This window comes from Mauremys reevesii, linkage group 3 (genome assembly GCF_016161935.1).
Source record: "Mauremys reevesii isolate NIE-2019 linkage group 3, ASM1616193v1, whole genome shotgun sequence".
NCBI classification, from domain to species: Eukaryota; Metazoa; Chordata; order Testudines; family Geoemydidae; genus Mauremys; species Mauremys reevesii.
In genome coordinates this window covers 41,299,667-41,314,659 of record NC_052625.1, presented here as the reverse complement: position 1 = coordinate 41,314,659, position 14,993 = coordinate 41,299,667, and the positions used below count along the sequence as shown (strand labels likewise).

Sequence of the window (14,993 nt, the reverse complement as noted above, 5' to 3'; positions counted from 1 at the left end):
CCCTTACCAATAGATCTTTTCTTGCTATCCAAACTTAAAGATTTATATCAGTGATAATAGTGAGGATGTGGGAAGACAGGTAATGTGACAGTTCAGACCCTTAGCAACAGAGAGCATGTAATATGTTGTGGCAACAGAGTGATTATGATGTCAGCAGAGTGTGGCAATGACATCACTGTGGCAGTTTAGAAAAGTAGCTTGGTTTGGGTTTTAATGGTGTGGGCCTGTCGGAGCAGCTGGGGTTGAATTTTCTGCATGGGGGACTTGTGAAACAGAGGCTGCTGTGTGTGTCTCTAATGTTTAGTCTAGCCTCCTCCACCGCTTTTGTGCCTAAATCAGCTATGGTAATTCTTCAGTTTTTCTTATCTTCTTCATCAGCTTTAGGCAATAATGTAGCTCAGGAGCATTAGAGAATGAGTTTTGTTGCCTGTCTAAATCTTCTTATAAAGATGACTTTTGTGGGTCATTCCTCCTTTATAAAATGTCTACATAAATACCATGTAGCTTGGGATAAGAGACAGGTTGCACTCTTATTTCAAAAAAGTCAGTTGAAAGGATGTTTTGACTCTGATTAGTGGCAGATTGCCTCTGCAAGCACTGTTCTGTGTTGAGGGCAATGAGGGGCTGCTTCATTCTAAGGAGTCTTCAGGATGGATTGTACCTCCGGAAAAGAGAAGTTATCCTTCCCAGAGCTCCAGGAAGTGTGTTGGCTGTGCTATGCCATACGATGATGCAGCATACCTCCTTTTGGGCCCCAGCCAAATCTATTGGTTGATGTAGAAGAGGATGGTTTCATATTTCCACCTCATCCTTGCATACTGTTTGGGGCCAGATTTTTAAAGGTATTTGGGTGCTTAAAAATGCAGATAGGTGCCTAGTGAGATTTCAGAATTGCCTAGGTGCCTAATTCCCAGTGGTTTCAATAGGATTTAGGCACCATGGTTCTTCTGAAAATCCCACTAGGCATCTATCTACATTTGCAGGTGCTTAAATACCTTTCAAAATCCATCCCTTGGCTTCTTAGGGGTCACTTGCTTAAAAGTACATCTATGATTTTCCCCAATCTGTGCCAGGACACCCCCAGAGATACCTTGACTTCATCAGATGTCTCCCATGTTGAGACGGAGTCTCTGCATGTTAGAGATCAGGAGACACAAGCCGATTTGGAGCGGCTCAGCAACCTGGAGGGGTCGGAATATTCAGACCAAGCTGGTACAGCATTAAAGGAAATGCAGACAGGATTTGAATTTACTGTGCAGATAGCTCAATATAAAGACAACAAGAAGCAGCAGCAGCATGAGAAGATGGTAAGTTGAAGTGAAAATTCAGCCAGAGGTAAGATCATGGTGTATAATGGGAGATGTCATCCAGCCCAGGAGCTCAGCCCCTAAAGGAGAGTGGGAGCATGGGACATCTGAGGTATCTCTCTCATGAGGCAGCAGCTTGGATGGACACAGATTAATATTGAACTGACTTGAAATGAAACATTTTGATTTGGGTCAATGAATCAAAATGTTCTGATTTGGGTCAATCTGACCTCAACAAAATAGTTCATTTAGATTTTCCTATATCAAAATTTTGATTTTGCAGAAATTTTATTTTCTGTTGAAAAAAAAATTCAACAGAAAATTCCCAACCAGCTCTATAAAATACCTTTTCAAAGGAAACTGATGGATATTATAGGACTAGTGAGTCCATATGTGAATATATAATTGCCCAAAGTTTTATGTACATGAGACCAAATCTGTCCCATCAAAGCCTGATTAAGTCTCTTATTTAGCTTAAATATGAATTTATACTTACTCCCAATATGTACCAGGATGCTTCCAGAGGTACCCCAACATCATCATACATCCCATATGATATGACAGAGGGCTTGGATGCTAAGAGCCAAGCAGTCCATTTGGAGAACAGGGCAAAGAGAGAAGCTGATGCTTTGCAGCCAGAAGGTTTCACCAGCATGGGTGAGATCAGCAATTTGGAGGAGCTGGAACAGCCATGTGGCAGACGCATCACAGCCACTGATCTCGAGCTGGAGAAGATGAGGTGGGATTCTGCACTGACCAGGCTGAAACACAAACATGAAGACAATGAAAAGCAACGGCAGCATGAGCAGACTATGGAGCAGATACGTCAACAGGCAACACCCAGATCAGTAAGTGGGAATGGGAAAAAAGCGGTGGGCATGACAGAGAGGGAAACTATTTCCACACTTCCATAAAGCCTCATTCCTTTGAATGTTCCTCAAGAACATTTTCATCCTGCTTTTAAATTAGATATGGGAATGTGATCCCTACAGCTCACACTGTTGCTCACAGAGAACTCAAGATATTGCCTCCTCTAAGAACAGTCCCCTAAGACTGTGATACAATTAAAATGAGCTGTTAAAGTACTTTGAACTTGCAAATTAAGTTTATTGGGTAAAGTTCAATGGGCTTAAGAAAAACATAGAAGGAATGTTTTCCAAATTATGGTTCTACTGATTAACTTACGGCCAGCTTTAGGGGCAGCTGATCTGGGTGCCAGTTTCTGGAGGGCACCAAATCAACATGAGGGGTATGTCACATGGCTCAGCCCTTGTTTAAGTGTTTGTGTTTACTCAGCCACTCGGGGGCCCCCCGAAAATGTTTGCCACCCTTGGCAGCAAAACGTTGAGGGCCTGCCTTGGTTTACCTGCCTCCATAATGAAAGAGGTCAAAGAGGACTTATTGCTAGAGTAGTTTCTGAAAGATTTCCTGCGGTACAGTTAGATGACCAAGCCACAAGTATATCAGAGCAAACAGCTGTGAAGGCAGGTAGATATCTGGTCACGACGCCCATTCAAATTTGGAAGATGGGCCAGATTTTGCAACTCCTTGTTCACAGAAGTAGCCCTGTTGAAATCACATAGTGAAGGGTTTGCAGGATTTGGTCCATTGTTACCAGGTGTCCAGTCTAAAGGAGATAATTTTTTGACAGAGGCAGAAAGGTTTAGAAGATGTGCCACTTGCAAATCTCAGTTGAGTGGGTTTTCCTGATCACTGTTGCTGTCTCAGGGGTTATTTCTCCTCTCACTTTCAACAGTTGGTTACTGGTGTGAGTAAGAGGAATATCAGGCAGTCTATTCCTATGTCATCTATGGTAAGATGTACATGTATCTTTAGCGTTTCTTGCAGGCTTTGTGCTGTTAGTTAGCACAAGATAGATAGAAGAGTTTGCATTATTATTTATGATTTGTACTGCAGTAGAGCTTAGGAGCCTCAGTTAGGATGGAGGACTGCACTTGGCAAGGTGTTGTACAAACACATAGATTTTAAAGTTACCTGTAACACCTTCTGTATGTATAGTCTGGAACCAAGTACTGCAGGAGGGTGTTACACAACAGTAACACCAATGGAATTACAAATATAAATGAGATCAGAATCAGGCCCAGTGTATATTGGCATCTTTCAGGCTCAATCAAAGAAAGAAACTGCCAATTCCTTTATTAACATAAGGCCTAACCATTCCCATATAAGGGTTGTGTAAGTACGTATTTGGAGATGATTGAACTATTCGTTATGGAAAGATGAATTAATATGTGACTATGAGCTCACACAGAGTATGGGCTACACAGGTGGTGACATCCAGTACAGACCAAAAGGCAGGGGTGGCTCTGGGGATTTTGCTGCCCCAAGCACGGGAGGCAGGCTGCCTCCAGCGGTTTGCCTGCAGAGGGTCCGAAGCCATGGGACCAGTGGACCCTCCACAGGCACGCCTGCGGGAGGTCCACCGAAGCCATGGGACCAGCGGACCCTCCGCAGGCAAACCACCGAAGGCAGCCTGCCTGCCGCCCCCGCGGCGTCGGCAGAGCGCCCCCCGCGGCTTGCCGCCCCAAGCATGTGCTTGGCGTGCTGGGGCCTGGAGCCGCCCCTGCTAAAAGGACTGGGTGTGCTGAGCAGCGGCATCTGTACAAAGTAGTGTGCAGAATGTGATCTTGCAATGTCATGCATCTCTCTTCCTTTTTCCACAGTTTGGCCAAGGACTCCATGACCTACTCCAGCCCCAGAACCAGTACACCTTGTTTCTATACTGCTTCATCTTTATACACCTCATTTACACAGTGAGGGAGCTGGCGTTCTATTTTGTTATAAAACACTACTTGTTTTGCTTTGCCATTGTGCTCTATTTCATTTTCAAGAAGATTTTCCAGGATTACAAAAATAAGAAAAAATGTTGCTAAGCCAACAGCACATTTGCTACAGCTGAAACAGATGCTTATCTGTCCTGACTTTTCCCTCACTTTTCCTGCTTCCCATCTCCACTATCCCACCTGCGCTTCACCTAGCATTTCCACTATCATTATATACACAATGCTATAATTTGAGCAAGTTTCACTTACTCCTTTTGAATATTGTAGCTGAATATCATTGTTCAATTACATGTGCTTCCATTAACATATTCAGCATAATTCTGTCACATTCACCTATACTAATAAAGATACATGTAATAGAAATCGCTTTGGAATGTGTCTTTGTCCATTTATTCTCACCTCCCTGGTGGAAGATAGCGGCTTGGCTATGAGCCTTGTTTCTGTGAGGCTGTGTGGAAGGGGGCCCACATGGTTATTTACTCTTGGTGTTTTCTCAGTGAGAAGGTTCACTTGTTCCTAGCTGGGATGTGGCACACTCTTTAGTTCCACACCATTTCTTTTGAGGCTGGGTGGCCCATTTTCACGAACAAGCACTCACATTTTTTGCAGCCAAGTTCTGGTGACTGCTGAGATTGCTATAGACTCGGGACCCCTAAAGGAAGATTTAGGAGATAATGCTTCTGACCTTTTTGTTGGGACTAAGTGTAGTCAGAGTTTGGTGAAGTTCCTTTTTACACTACCTTTATCATGCAACATAATGGTCCTCCCACCAGGTGTGGAAAGGTGAGAAGTTGTTTACCCTATTAAATGGCTGGTGAGACGCTAGTACAATCTCATTCACACGCTCACAAAGTTAGAATTGGAACATTATTCAGCCACACGTCCCCATAAACTTTATTGTATGTATTTAAATCATTCTAGCATTTGTGTCCTTGTTGTTCCTGCAAGGTCTGTGTATGGCATTGTGTACATGATGGGGAAACAACTCAATGAGCATTTTTGGATACCTTAATCCCAACACCTAAAGAGCTGTTCAAGTCAAAGTTTTAGGGGATGATATGGGTGTAATTCAAACATATTCCTGAGTGTGTTTCTGATATGCTTGATCCTGTGTGTATTCAAATGGCATTCTGTTTCCATACAGAGCCCATGGTATGCATGGCAATTAGAAAAAGCCCTTTGAACCATGTCCATTGACGTAAGTGTATCTCAGACCCAGGTCTAGCTATTGGATAAACACTGACCCACCACGGAATGAGTGCAGATCTCCAAAGTCACCCCACAGCCAGATCTACAGCTCTATATTTTCAAAATAGTGGAAGATCACAAATAGGATTCTCTAGCTTGCATGTGTGCAAAGATCTGCAGTAAATTGAATGATTGATGGCTTGACATGGTAAGTAAGCTGAGGCTGTCTGACATTGACACAACCAACATATGAGAGTTCAGGTAACTAGTCCAAATAAAATAAGGGCCAAAGGTTTTATTGCAGCTAGATTTCCTCTTCTCCAAGGTTAGATGGCAGTTGGCTCACTCCACACAAGAGACTTTAGGATACTCACCTGTCATACTTTGTGGTTCCTCTGTAATGCAGCAATTAGCCTTAGTTGAATTCAGCCACACTGTATCTGGAATCCTTGGCAGCATGGGGAGGCTGCTGACTAAAACAGCTGTTCTGGTTGACAAGTGCCACCGCTTATGTTGGCCAGGGAGAGCCATATTCACTCCAGTGCAATTCTAGTTTACAACTGTAATTGAGATTTTGCAGGAAGTCAAGCAGCTGGGATATCACTTGTATAAAATCCAATCAGCCTGAGAACCCTTTTGATTACAAATATTTCTATCAGCATCAGTGTGGAGACACCAAATCAAGTCCACCCGAAGACCCATATAAAGAGGTTCCCCTCTGTAGTTCTGTAACTCCACAGTGTTTCCAATGTGAACGTCCTAACAGATGTCTGCATGTCTGTGATCGCTTAGGAGTTGATTGGATGTTTGCACACATTTTTAAAATAGCTTGGACTGACAGAGTTATTTGAATGGCTGATGACAGTTAAACTGTGTTATTAAGCCAGAAGTGAAGAGATTAAAAATTATTAGTGCAAACACAAATGTAAAGACGTTATAAGTGTAATTACCTGTCTCCAATAACCTGGGATGGCGGGGGCTAAAAGTGCCATGGAGTTGAAATGGGAAAAATGAGGATTTTAGTGGGATGTGTCCCATTGACAGATGAGACATACATTCCTTGCAACACAAAAGACTTAGTACTTAGGAGGACAGATAGCACAAGAGTCAAAGGACTTTGGCAACAGAGCTAGGGTACTGTAGCAACAGGGAAATGGTGACTATGGTATCATGACATCAGTGAAATTGTTTCTACAGTTAGTTTGGTTTGAGTTTGAACTTTCTGTGGATGGGAGAGTGGGATCCTTGTGAAATGGAAACTGTTGTTTGAGAAACCAACTTCACAAAGTTTATTTCTTTCTCTGTGCCTAAATCTTGTGTGACAAGAGCTATATTAACTTTCCTTCATAGGCTTTATTCTGTAAGTTATCTGAGGCTTCAGACGACTGTCAGAAATGGGCTTTTGGGAGCAGGAATAGACATCAGTGGGGGAAGAGTTCAGTAAGTGGGAAGATGCGGGGCAGCCAAACAAGGGTCCCCTGTGACCAGATGACGTTGAGTGGGAAGAGATGCAGCTAAAGGTCGAGTTAACTAGGCTGACCTACCACAATGAGAACTAAAGAGAGTGGCAGCATAAGAAGATGGAGCAGATGTGTCAGCAGGATCCATTCAGAGAGGTAAGTGGAGCTAGGCTGCCTGTTACTTCTTTGTGTCAGAACATTGCCAGGCAGTAGCAACGTGTTGGGAAATGTGGGTGAAGCAGTAATAAGGCATTCTACTAGAAGAGAAGCTTTCAAGAGAAGAACATCTGAGGGGTACCAACAAGCACAATCAGCAGTGGGCTGCCCTACCATCAATCGGAGTCACTAGCAATGCCTAACTGAGTCTGTCTGTTCAAACAACAGTTGCACTAGATCTTTGTTCTGTGTTTGTGCACAGCCAAGAACAATGGGGACCTGGTCCATGACTGTGGCTCCTAGGCACTACCACAATGAGAAATAAGAGTAATATAATATAACATGAATTATTGCCATTTATTATTATTTCACATGTACACTACGGTAGCACCTAAAGGCCACAACCAACTCATGCCCCTGTGCTAGGTGCCAGGCAAACATAATGAACAGTCTCAGTTGAAGGTGGGTTACAGTGGTGGTGCTATTGAGTGGCACAGGCAAAAAGGACTGGGCCATGCTGAGCAGAGGAGTCTGTGACTGGGAGCATCAAGGACATAAGCATGCAATGTCACACACAGTTGACCCCTACAGTTTGATGAGGCACTCTGGGGCCTTTGCCTGTCCACAGCCAGCTTGCATTGTTCCTGTATTACTTCATCTTCATATCCATTATGAGGAAACTGAGCTCTTTCATTATGAGGCATCTTTTGTTCTGCATTGCTGCTACCATAATCTACTTCATTAAAGCCTTCCTGTATCATTCACATGCTTTTCTTTGTGCACTTTCAATATTCTCAGGCTGGGGAAAGCAGTCCTCCAAGCATTTGAGTGTCTTGTACGCAATAGCCAAACCACTATCTATGGAAGAAAAGGGTTGTTAGACGCAGGGACGGCTCTATGTTTTTTGCCACCCCAAGCATGGCAGTCAGGTGGCCTTCGGCGGCGTTTCTGTGGGAGGTCTGCCAGTCACACAGATTCGGCAGCATTTCTGCGGGTGATCTGCCGGTCCCGTGCCTTCAGCATACCCGCCGCCGAATTACCGCCGAATCCACAGAACCAGTGGACCTCCCACAGAAACACCGCTGAAGGATCCCTGACTGCCACCGTCACAAGGACTGGCACACAGTCCCTCCCCACCCCCGGCTTGCCGCCCCAGGCACACGCTTGCTGCGCTGGTGCCTGGAGCCGCCCCTGGTTAGACGATATGGGCACACATCACTGTGCTTCTCCAATACTTGATCTCTATTAGGATGTTGTTCTGAGTGCCTTTGCCTGGGCTAAATATACTTACATAGACTGCTCTGTGTATGGCAACTAAAATGCGGCACAGTGAGCTTAGCCCAGAGTCACACATACCCCAGATCTGAGCCACACTATGAACATTTATCAAGTGCAAGGCCAGTTCTCCCAAGAAGATTTCTGCAATATTGTCTCCTTAGGAGACCAACATTCAGACTGGCTTGACTTGAAGATCCAATGACATTTTCAAACACGGACCAAATTTCAAGTGATCTGGCTTGACATTTGGATAAGTGCAAATTATAAGTGAAAATTGGATAACTGCCAGCTGTGGTTCCTCACTGCCTCGCCAGCCACTCATTCTGCTCACTGGTTCACCAGCCCCTCGCTCACCAGCCGACTGTCAGTCACCTTCTGCTCTTACATGCTGGACAGAAACACAGTCTCACCACAACTGATTTCAGCTCTGATTGAGCCTTTAAAACAGGGGTCGGTAACCTTTCAGCAGTGGTGTGCCGAGTCTTCATTTATTCACTCTGATTTAAGGTTTTGCGTGCCAGTAATACATTTTAACGTTTTTAAAAGGTCTCTTTCTATGAGTCTATAACATATAACTAAACTATTGTTGTATGTAAAGTAAATAAGGGTTTTTAAATGTTTAAGAAGTTTCATTTAAAATTAAATTAAAATGTAGAGCCTCCTGGGCGGGTGGCCAGGACCCGGGCAGTGTGAGTGCCACTGAAAATCAGCTCACGTGCTGCCTTTGGCACACGTGCCTTAGGTTGCCTACCCCTGCTTTAAAATAATAAAGAGGCTCCTAATAAAGCCTAGTTAGCTCTTTCTTTGAACAGGGGAGGACCCACAACTCCTGGCTGGGAGACCTGTCCCCCACTCCTTTTACTTTCACAGGGGTCGTGCATTCGAGCCCATGGCTTAATGAGGTCCTTTCAGCTGAGGTGACCCCCTCATTTGGGACAGGTTAAGCACAGTTCTGTTCCCCTTTATTCACACAATAATGACAACATTGGTAATAGCATTTCACTACCCCTGCATTCAGTACTGAAGTGATTTGTAACCCAACAACAGCCAAAGTTGATTACCTTGAGCAACATACCACTCTATTTCCTGGATATCTAAGCAGAGCAGGCGCAAACTGTATTTACATAAACACACCTAAAGTCTCTTCCCCTCCCAGCTAGTTGTCAGGGGAGAATTCATTCAGACCCTGCTTACATCTGCAAAGAAAAGCTGGAAAACATGATGTCATTGTACCCTAAGGCCTCAGAAATAGGACAGCCAATACAAAAAGCACAAAATTCATTATTAAAAAAACATGATGATTCCCACCGTTTTAAGGTCTATCTCAGGGGTAGGCAACCTATGGCACGTGTGCCAAAGGCAGCATGTGAGCTGATTTTCAGTGGCACTCACACTGCCTGGATCCTGGCCACCACTACGTTTTAATTTAATTTTAAATGAAACTTCTTAAACATTTAAAAACCCTTATTTACTTTACATATAACAATAGTTTAGTTATATGTTATAGACTTATAGAAAGAGACCTTCTAAAAACGTTAAAACGTATGACTGGCACGTGAAACCTTAAATTAGAGTGAATAAATGAAGACTCGGCACAGCACTGCTGAAAGGTTGCTGACCCCTGGTTTATCTCATTATTTTTGAATGCTTGACATGGACAGTACTGAACTCAACAAAAACATTTGCCAACCTGCCTGCCATCCAACGCCAACTTTCTCACAGCTTTATTCCCAAATTCCCTCAGAGCCAGGTGTGCAGCACCATATTCAAGAGGCAGTAGAAAGCACTGGCCTGCTAGTAAGCAGAGATCTGCTGGAACCTGAGAGAAACAGGGCTGGGTCTGTCTGAGAGGAGGACCTCAGACTTAACAAGCAGCTAAATAAAGAGGATGAGACATTGGAAACAAAATTAAAAGACATCCTTTTGTGGGAAGGGCAAATTGTTCTAAAAAATAAAAAAAAGACATCACAATGGAGATGGTTTTGTGCCATATGTTTTTTTTAATTAGTGAAATGCACCTGGTGTTCCCAGCTTGAAGCAAAACCCTAGATCTGAACAATCCCCTAACTTTGGGAAACTTGGATCTGGTGACTGTCCCCTACCTCTACACTGAGCTGAAATTCCAGACTCAACTTCAACTGAAACACCAGAAAACTTTTGATCCCGATATAAATCCATATTTTGAGGCTCTGGGGTGAGCATATATGTGCTATTTCTTTAACTCTGTAGCAGGAATCCAGGCAGGAGGGGAATAAGGTAGGCTGTTATTATTATTTACTATTTAATTATTACTCTAGGCAGAAGTGCTGTGGTGAAGCAGAGCACAAGAGATGAGCTAAATTAGGTGCATACTTATGAATTAAAACGTGTGTGTGACTGCATGTGTGTGTGGGGGAGGGATCTTATGTCTCCCCAGCTTTCCACGGCAGTAATGAATCCCAGCTGCTTGAAGCCCTTCAGCTCTGGCAATCAGTTTCCATAAGGTTTCATTTTCAAGTCACTGCTTGCAAGGAAATAGTCCAGAAAGTTTTTTTTATTATTAATTATTATTATTATTAATTAAAGCTGAGCTGTTTCATGAAGCTCAAATGCCAGCTCTATTAACAAGGAGTTTGCCTGAGCTCCAATCCCCCTAAGCTACACTTTGAACTTAAGATGAACTATTGTATATACAAGGTTTTGCAAAGCCCAGTTGAAATGTTCCCATTTTGTAATCTTAATTCCAGTGGAAGATTTTTTTTTTGAGGGAGTGCCAGGACAAGTAAGCCCCGAAGTGAAAGTTTAGCTAAGAACAAAAGTGAAACCTCTCCATTTTATTTGTCCCAGTTGGGTGAAATACAAAAAGCAAGCAATCAGCATTAATAGTAGAAAGAAAATCAGATTTTTAAAAATCTTGGCCTTAAATAATGTAAATGTATTACACAGGAATTTTAAAAAACAACAACACATGATTTTAATCTGACAGTGTCTCTTTAAGTAATTTCATTTTCTTGCTAGTCAGTGCCAGGGGTTTGAAAAGACATCAGGTTTCTGTTAGACATAGCTATACCTCAGCAAGATCATGTGTAATCCTCTGACCCAGTGAACATCTCAGAGGTCTGCATCATTTGATTATAGCATCACATATCTGACAAAGAGCTCCACCCCTTACCAATGAGCAGTAGCAGCTTTTAGGGGAAGATAAGACGAGAGGCAATTGGGCAGAATAACAGCTGGAGGAAGGTTGTTGCCTGTTGCTGTTAGGGGGAAATAGGGGACACCTGCTACTACCTCTGCCTTGGGAGGCTTCAACAAGATGCAGAGGTAGGTGGTCTGATCCCCTATGCATGGGAGGGTAAGGGGAGAAAGAGGGAAAGCATTTAACTTAGTAGCCTTGAGAGTATTGATTGAGTGAGTGCATCACCCTTTATCCAGGGCTCCTAACTATAGGTGCATCTTCTGTTTGCTCTTGAGTGCTGTATTCTCTAGAGACCAGGGAAGAGTGAGCTACTTTTAGAGGCACCTTAACCTCATATACCCCTTAGGTTAAGCAATTTGGAGGCGCAATAAGGTGTGGGGAACTGTTTGCCTGTCTTTATTTGTGGGATGTGTGTGACAGTTGATTGCTTTACTTTTAGGATGGTTAATAGCATCTGTGCTTCTGATTTTTCTGTGTACACAACAGGTGTGGGGGTTGGTTAAAGAGCAACAAAATAAAGATGACAAATCTGCCCTCCTTGCTGCTATTTTAGCAGGCAGCCTGTGCTTGCAGACAACTAGAAGGGAATGATCAGGTGCAATTTCTCTGCTTAAATGCATAGAGTACTAAAGCTTTTGCTCTTATTAGTCCTGATAGGATGCTTTCTCTCAGTCACCTAATAAATAGTTCAAGTGCCAGTACTGATGTCTTTAGCGTGTGTGTGTATACACATACATGTGTACTATTATTTCTTCATCGTATAGGAACTTTCCCAAGGTGATAGGGGATGGTATGGTGGACAGTGGTTGTTCACAACATAAGAACTTTCCCAAGCTCTGAGTGTACTGTAATCATTCTCATTTGGGAGATGGGGAGGAGAGTTTTTAAACCATTTGGATTTATAAAAATAATTAAATATAGTTGTGTTGGAGAACCAATGGTTCTAGATCCCACCTTCTAGCTTAAATGTCATCAGATTCCGCTATGACATGTGGTTCACATGGAATTGGATTCTGCTCTCTTTTGCACTGGTGTAATTGAAGCTACAGGAGTTGCTCCTGATTTACACTCATAACTGAGAGCCAAATTTTCCTGGTAGCACATCTCTCACTTTCTGTAAGTGGATAATCAGGGCCTTGCTGCTAGAAATATAAGGGCCTGGTGCTGCAAACACTTGCACATGTGAGTAACTTCACTCTTATGGACTTAGCCTCCCTGTGAGGATGCCCTCCATTTAAATCCCAATATAGCAAATTCTCTTCCCCAATTACAGTCTCTGTGTATTGTCATCATAAATAATTTGTGTCCAAAGTGTCAGATTGTGAAACTGAAGTTTCTAGAAATGTTCTTGAACTACCATTTTCAATGTGCTGGTTGTCTGTCTGATAAGACTTTTTGACACAGAATGAGTGTTTAATAGCCCTCTCTCTCCTGCACCCTCCCCATAAATAAACTCATTTGGTAATGACTCTACAAAGGCAATTGCTATATTCATGGCTTTTCTTAAAAAAAGAACCCCCTGATAGACTGCCTAGGTGGAAACATGCAGTGTCCCAGTTAGGGCAATCTATGTGCCAGAAATATTCTTTTTAACTGGCTTCCTTCTCTCTTCACACCTGGAGATTGCTGATGGCTCAGCATCTCTGTGCACCAAGTGATGCACCATGTGTGTGGGTGATGCTGGTGAGTGGGCCAAAATGGTCATTCTATTTCCTAAAGCCCATGTCCTCTTGAGGAGGTATCAATGTACTTTTCAGTGACAGGGATTTGGCTCCTTCTTCTGAAGTGCATAACGCTTCCAGCTCTTCTCCCAGGCCCTGACCCAACTCGCACTGTAATCAATGGTAATCTTTCTACTGACCTCAGCCATCAGGCCTTCAGTGTCTTGCAAAGTACAGACAAGGTGTCAAAATCATGTTTGTTTCAATACTATAGCAGCGTGAACAGAAACAAACAAACTTCACTTCTACATCAATCCCCCTGCAGCTGTACGCCTTCCAGACATTCACACCACTCTTTGGTAATACAGTATTCCACTGGACAAAGATGCAATTAGCAAAGCATTTTGGCCCAAGTTGTACAGCATTGTATTAGAGTCCTGTCAGCAGCAGGGCGTGGGAGAGGGGGATGACTGTTATTGCCTGGGGGGTGGGAGAGTGACTTTGTTATTGCCATTACAAAATGAGTAAGATTCTTTTAGATTAAAGGTGGGCCTGTTTTAAACTGGGGGGAAAGAGGTCCCATCTCTGCAATTAAAATGGCAACATTTGGCCAATTTTGTGACTTGCAATGAAACATACAAGTCTCAAATGTCCTTGTTTTCAAAATTTTGTGTGACTGTTCTTCACAGGCCTTTGGCCAGAGCTTTAACTCTGTCCCACTGAACTCATTCAGTGTGCTGCTTTGGGGTCCAACCATGTAGCTAACTTTTGAGATTAGTCCATTTAAATCACTGAGATGACCCATGGGCATAATGTCACTCATGTTCCTAGTGTTTGCAAGAGGAAGCTCTGGGTCTTCTGCCCAGTGTGACCCGGAGTCGTGGTTGACAGCTGCAAAATCAAGACAAATATCTTCCCCTATAGCAGCGTATTTGGGGCTAGGACTAGCTTCTCTATGGACTTTTTTGCTGGCTAGTCCAGCTGCAGGTAGCTGGCCATTTGGGCTGATTGTGAGGTGATGACTTTGGACTTGTTTGCTTCCTTTATTAATCATTTTGCTCCCTGCTGTGTATCAACAGTAAGTGCATGTGCTAGCTCCTTCAAATATGTGAACTATATCATCCATTACACTAATAAGTAAGGGGTATTTCATGCCCCTACAGGTATGATGCAGAAATGAACATGTTCCTTTTAATTGCTGTAAGACACACATTCTCATGCTTGCACCCTTACTCTTCTTTTCAATTTGAGTGGTGTTTTTAAATTGATGTCTTTAAAAAAATTAAATGAAAATGATGGGGCTGGCTGGGAGGGAGGTAGCTGTTTGCCTTGGGTTTGGAACATGCTAAAATGTTCCGGGGGTTTAGGTTTATGTATTCTTGAGATGTATTATGGGGGACTTTTAAATTTAAAAGGGAGTGAGTGGACAGGCCTTGGAGAGACGAGGGCACCCCTGAGAGTGGGAGTAATAAGATCTAGGAGGACCACACTCCACAGCAGAGAGGCACATTCCAGAATGAGGTGGGGGGAGATGGGATGCCATGGGGATGCTCTACAGAGTACAGGGAAAAGAAAAGGCCATTCTTGAAAGGGTGGAAGAATGGGGGGGGGGGAAAGGATGAGGTGCCTCATAAAAATGCTGGAGGAGCAGTCTCTGATGGGGGAATGGGATTACTATAGATCCCAGCCCCACCAGATGTGGATAATAGGCCATCAGGCTTCCCCACGAAGAAGATAACAAGGTGGAGAGGGAGTCAAGCCTTGCAGGGGTAAAGATATGATTGTGGGCTGGTGGATCGAGGAGCTTAGAGAGGTGCCTATAGGTATGGATAAGTATCTGAGTGCTCAGATGCTGTCTGAAATAATCCCATATTACAACACCTTGGTTTTCACATGTATCGATCTAATGCTCGTGGATGGCAGTGTGCTTTTTTTTTTTAAATGGATTTTTGAGATATCTC

The 14,993-nt window shown here is 43.3% G+C and overlaps 1 protein-coding gene and 1 long non-coding RNA gene across 2 annotated transcripts in view; both read left to right on the top strand.

Annotated features, from left to right (window-relative positions):
- The first annotated feature begins 176 nt into the window (after nt 1–176).
- On the top strand, nt 177–4,474 carry LOC120400131. The gene is made up of 4 exons (XM_039528522.1): nt 177–344; nt 1,074–1,307; nt 1,820–2,155; nt 3,992–4,474. Exons 1-4 carry the CDS (start codon nt 297–299, stop codon nt 4,199–4,201), a joined length of 828 nt encoding a protein of 275 aa, XP_039384456.1. The 5' UTR covers nt 177–296; the 3' UTR covers nt 4,202–4,474.
- Nucleotides 4,475–11,367: 6,893 nt separating this feature from the next.
- The window catches only part of LOC120400372, a 94,555-nt gene continuing 90,929 nt past the window's right edge, over nt 11,368–14,993 (top strand). The window contains exon 1 of the long non-coding RNA XR_005595780.1: nt 11,368–11,496. This is a non-coding gene — a long non-coding RNA (uncharacterized LOC120400372). The remainder of the gene's footprint in view (nt 11,497–14,993) is intronic.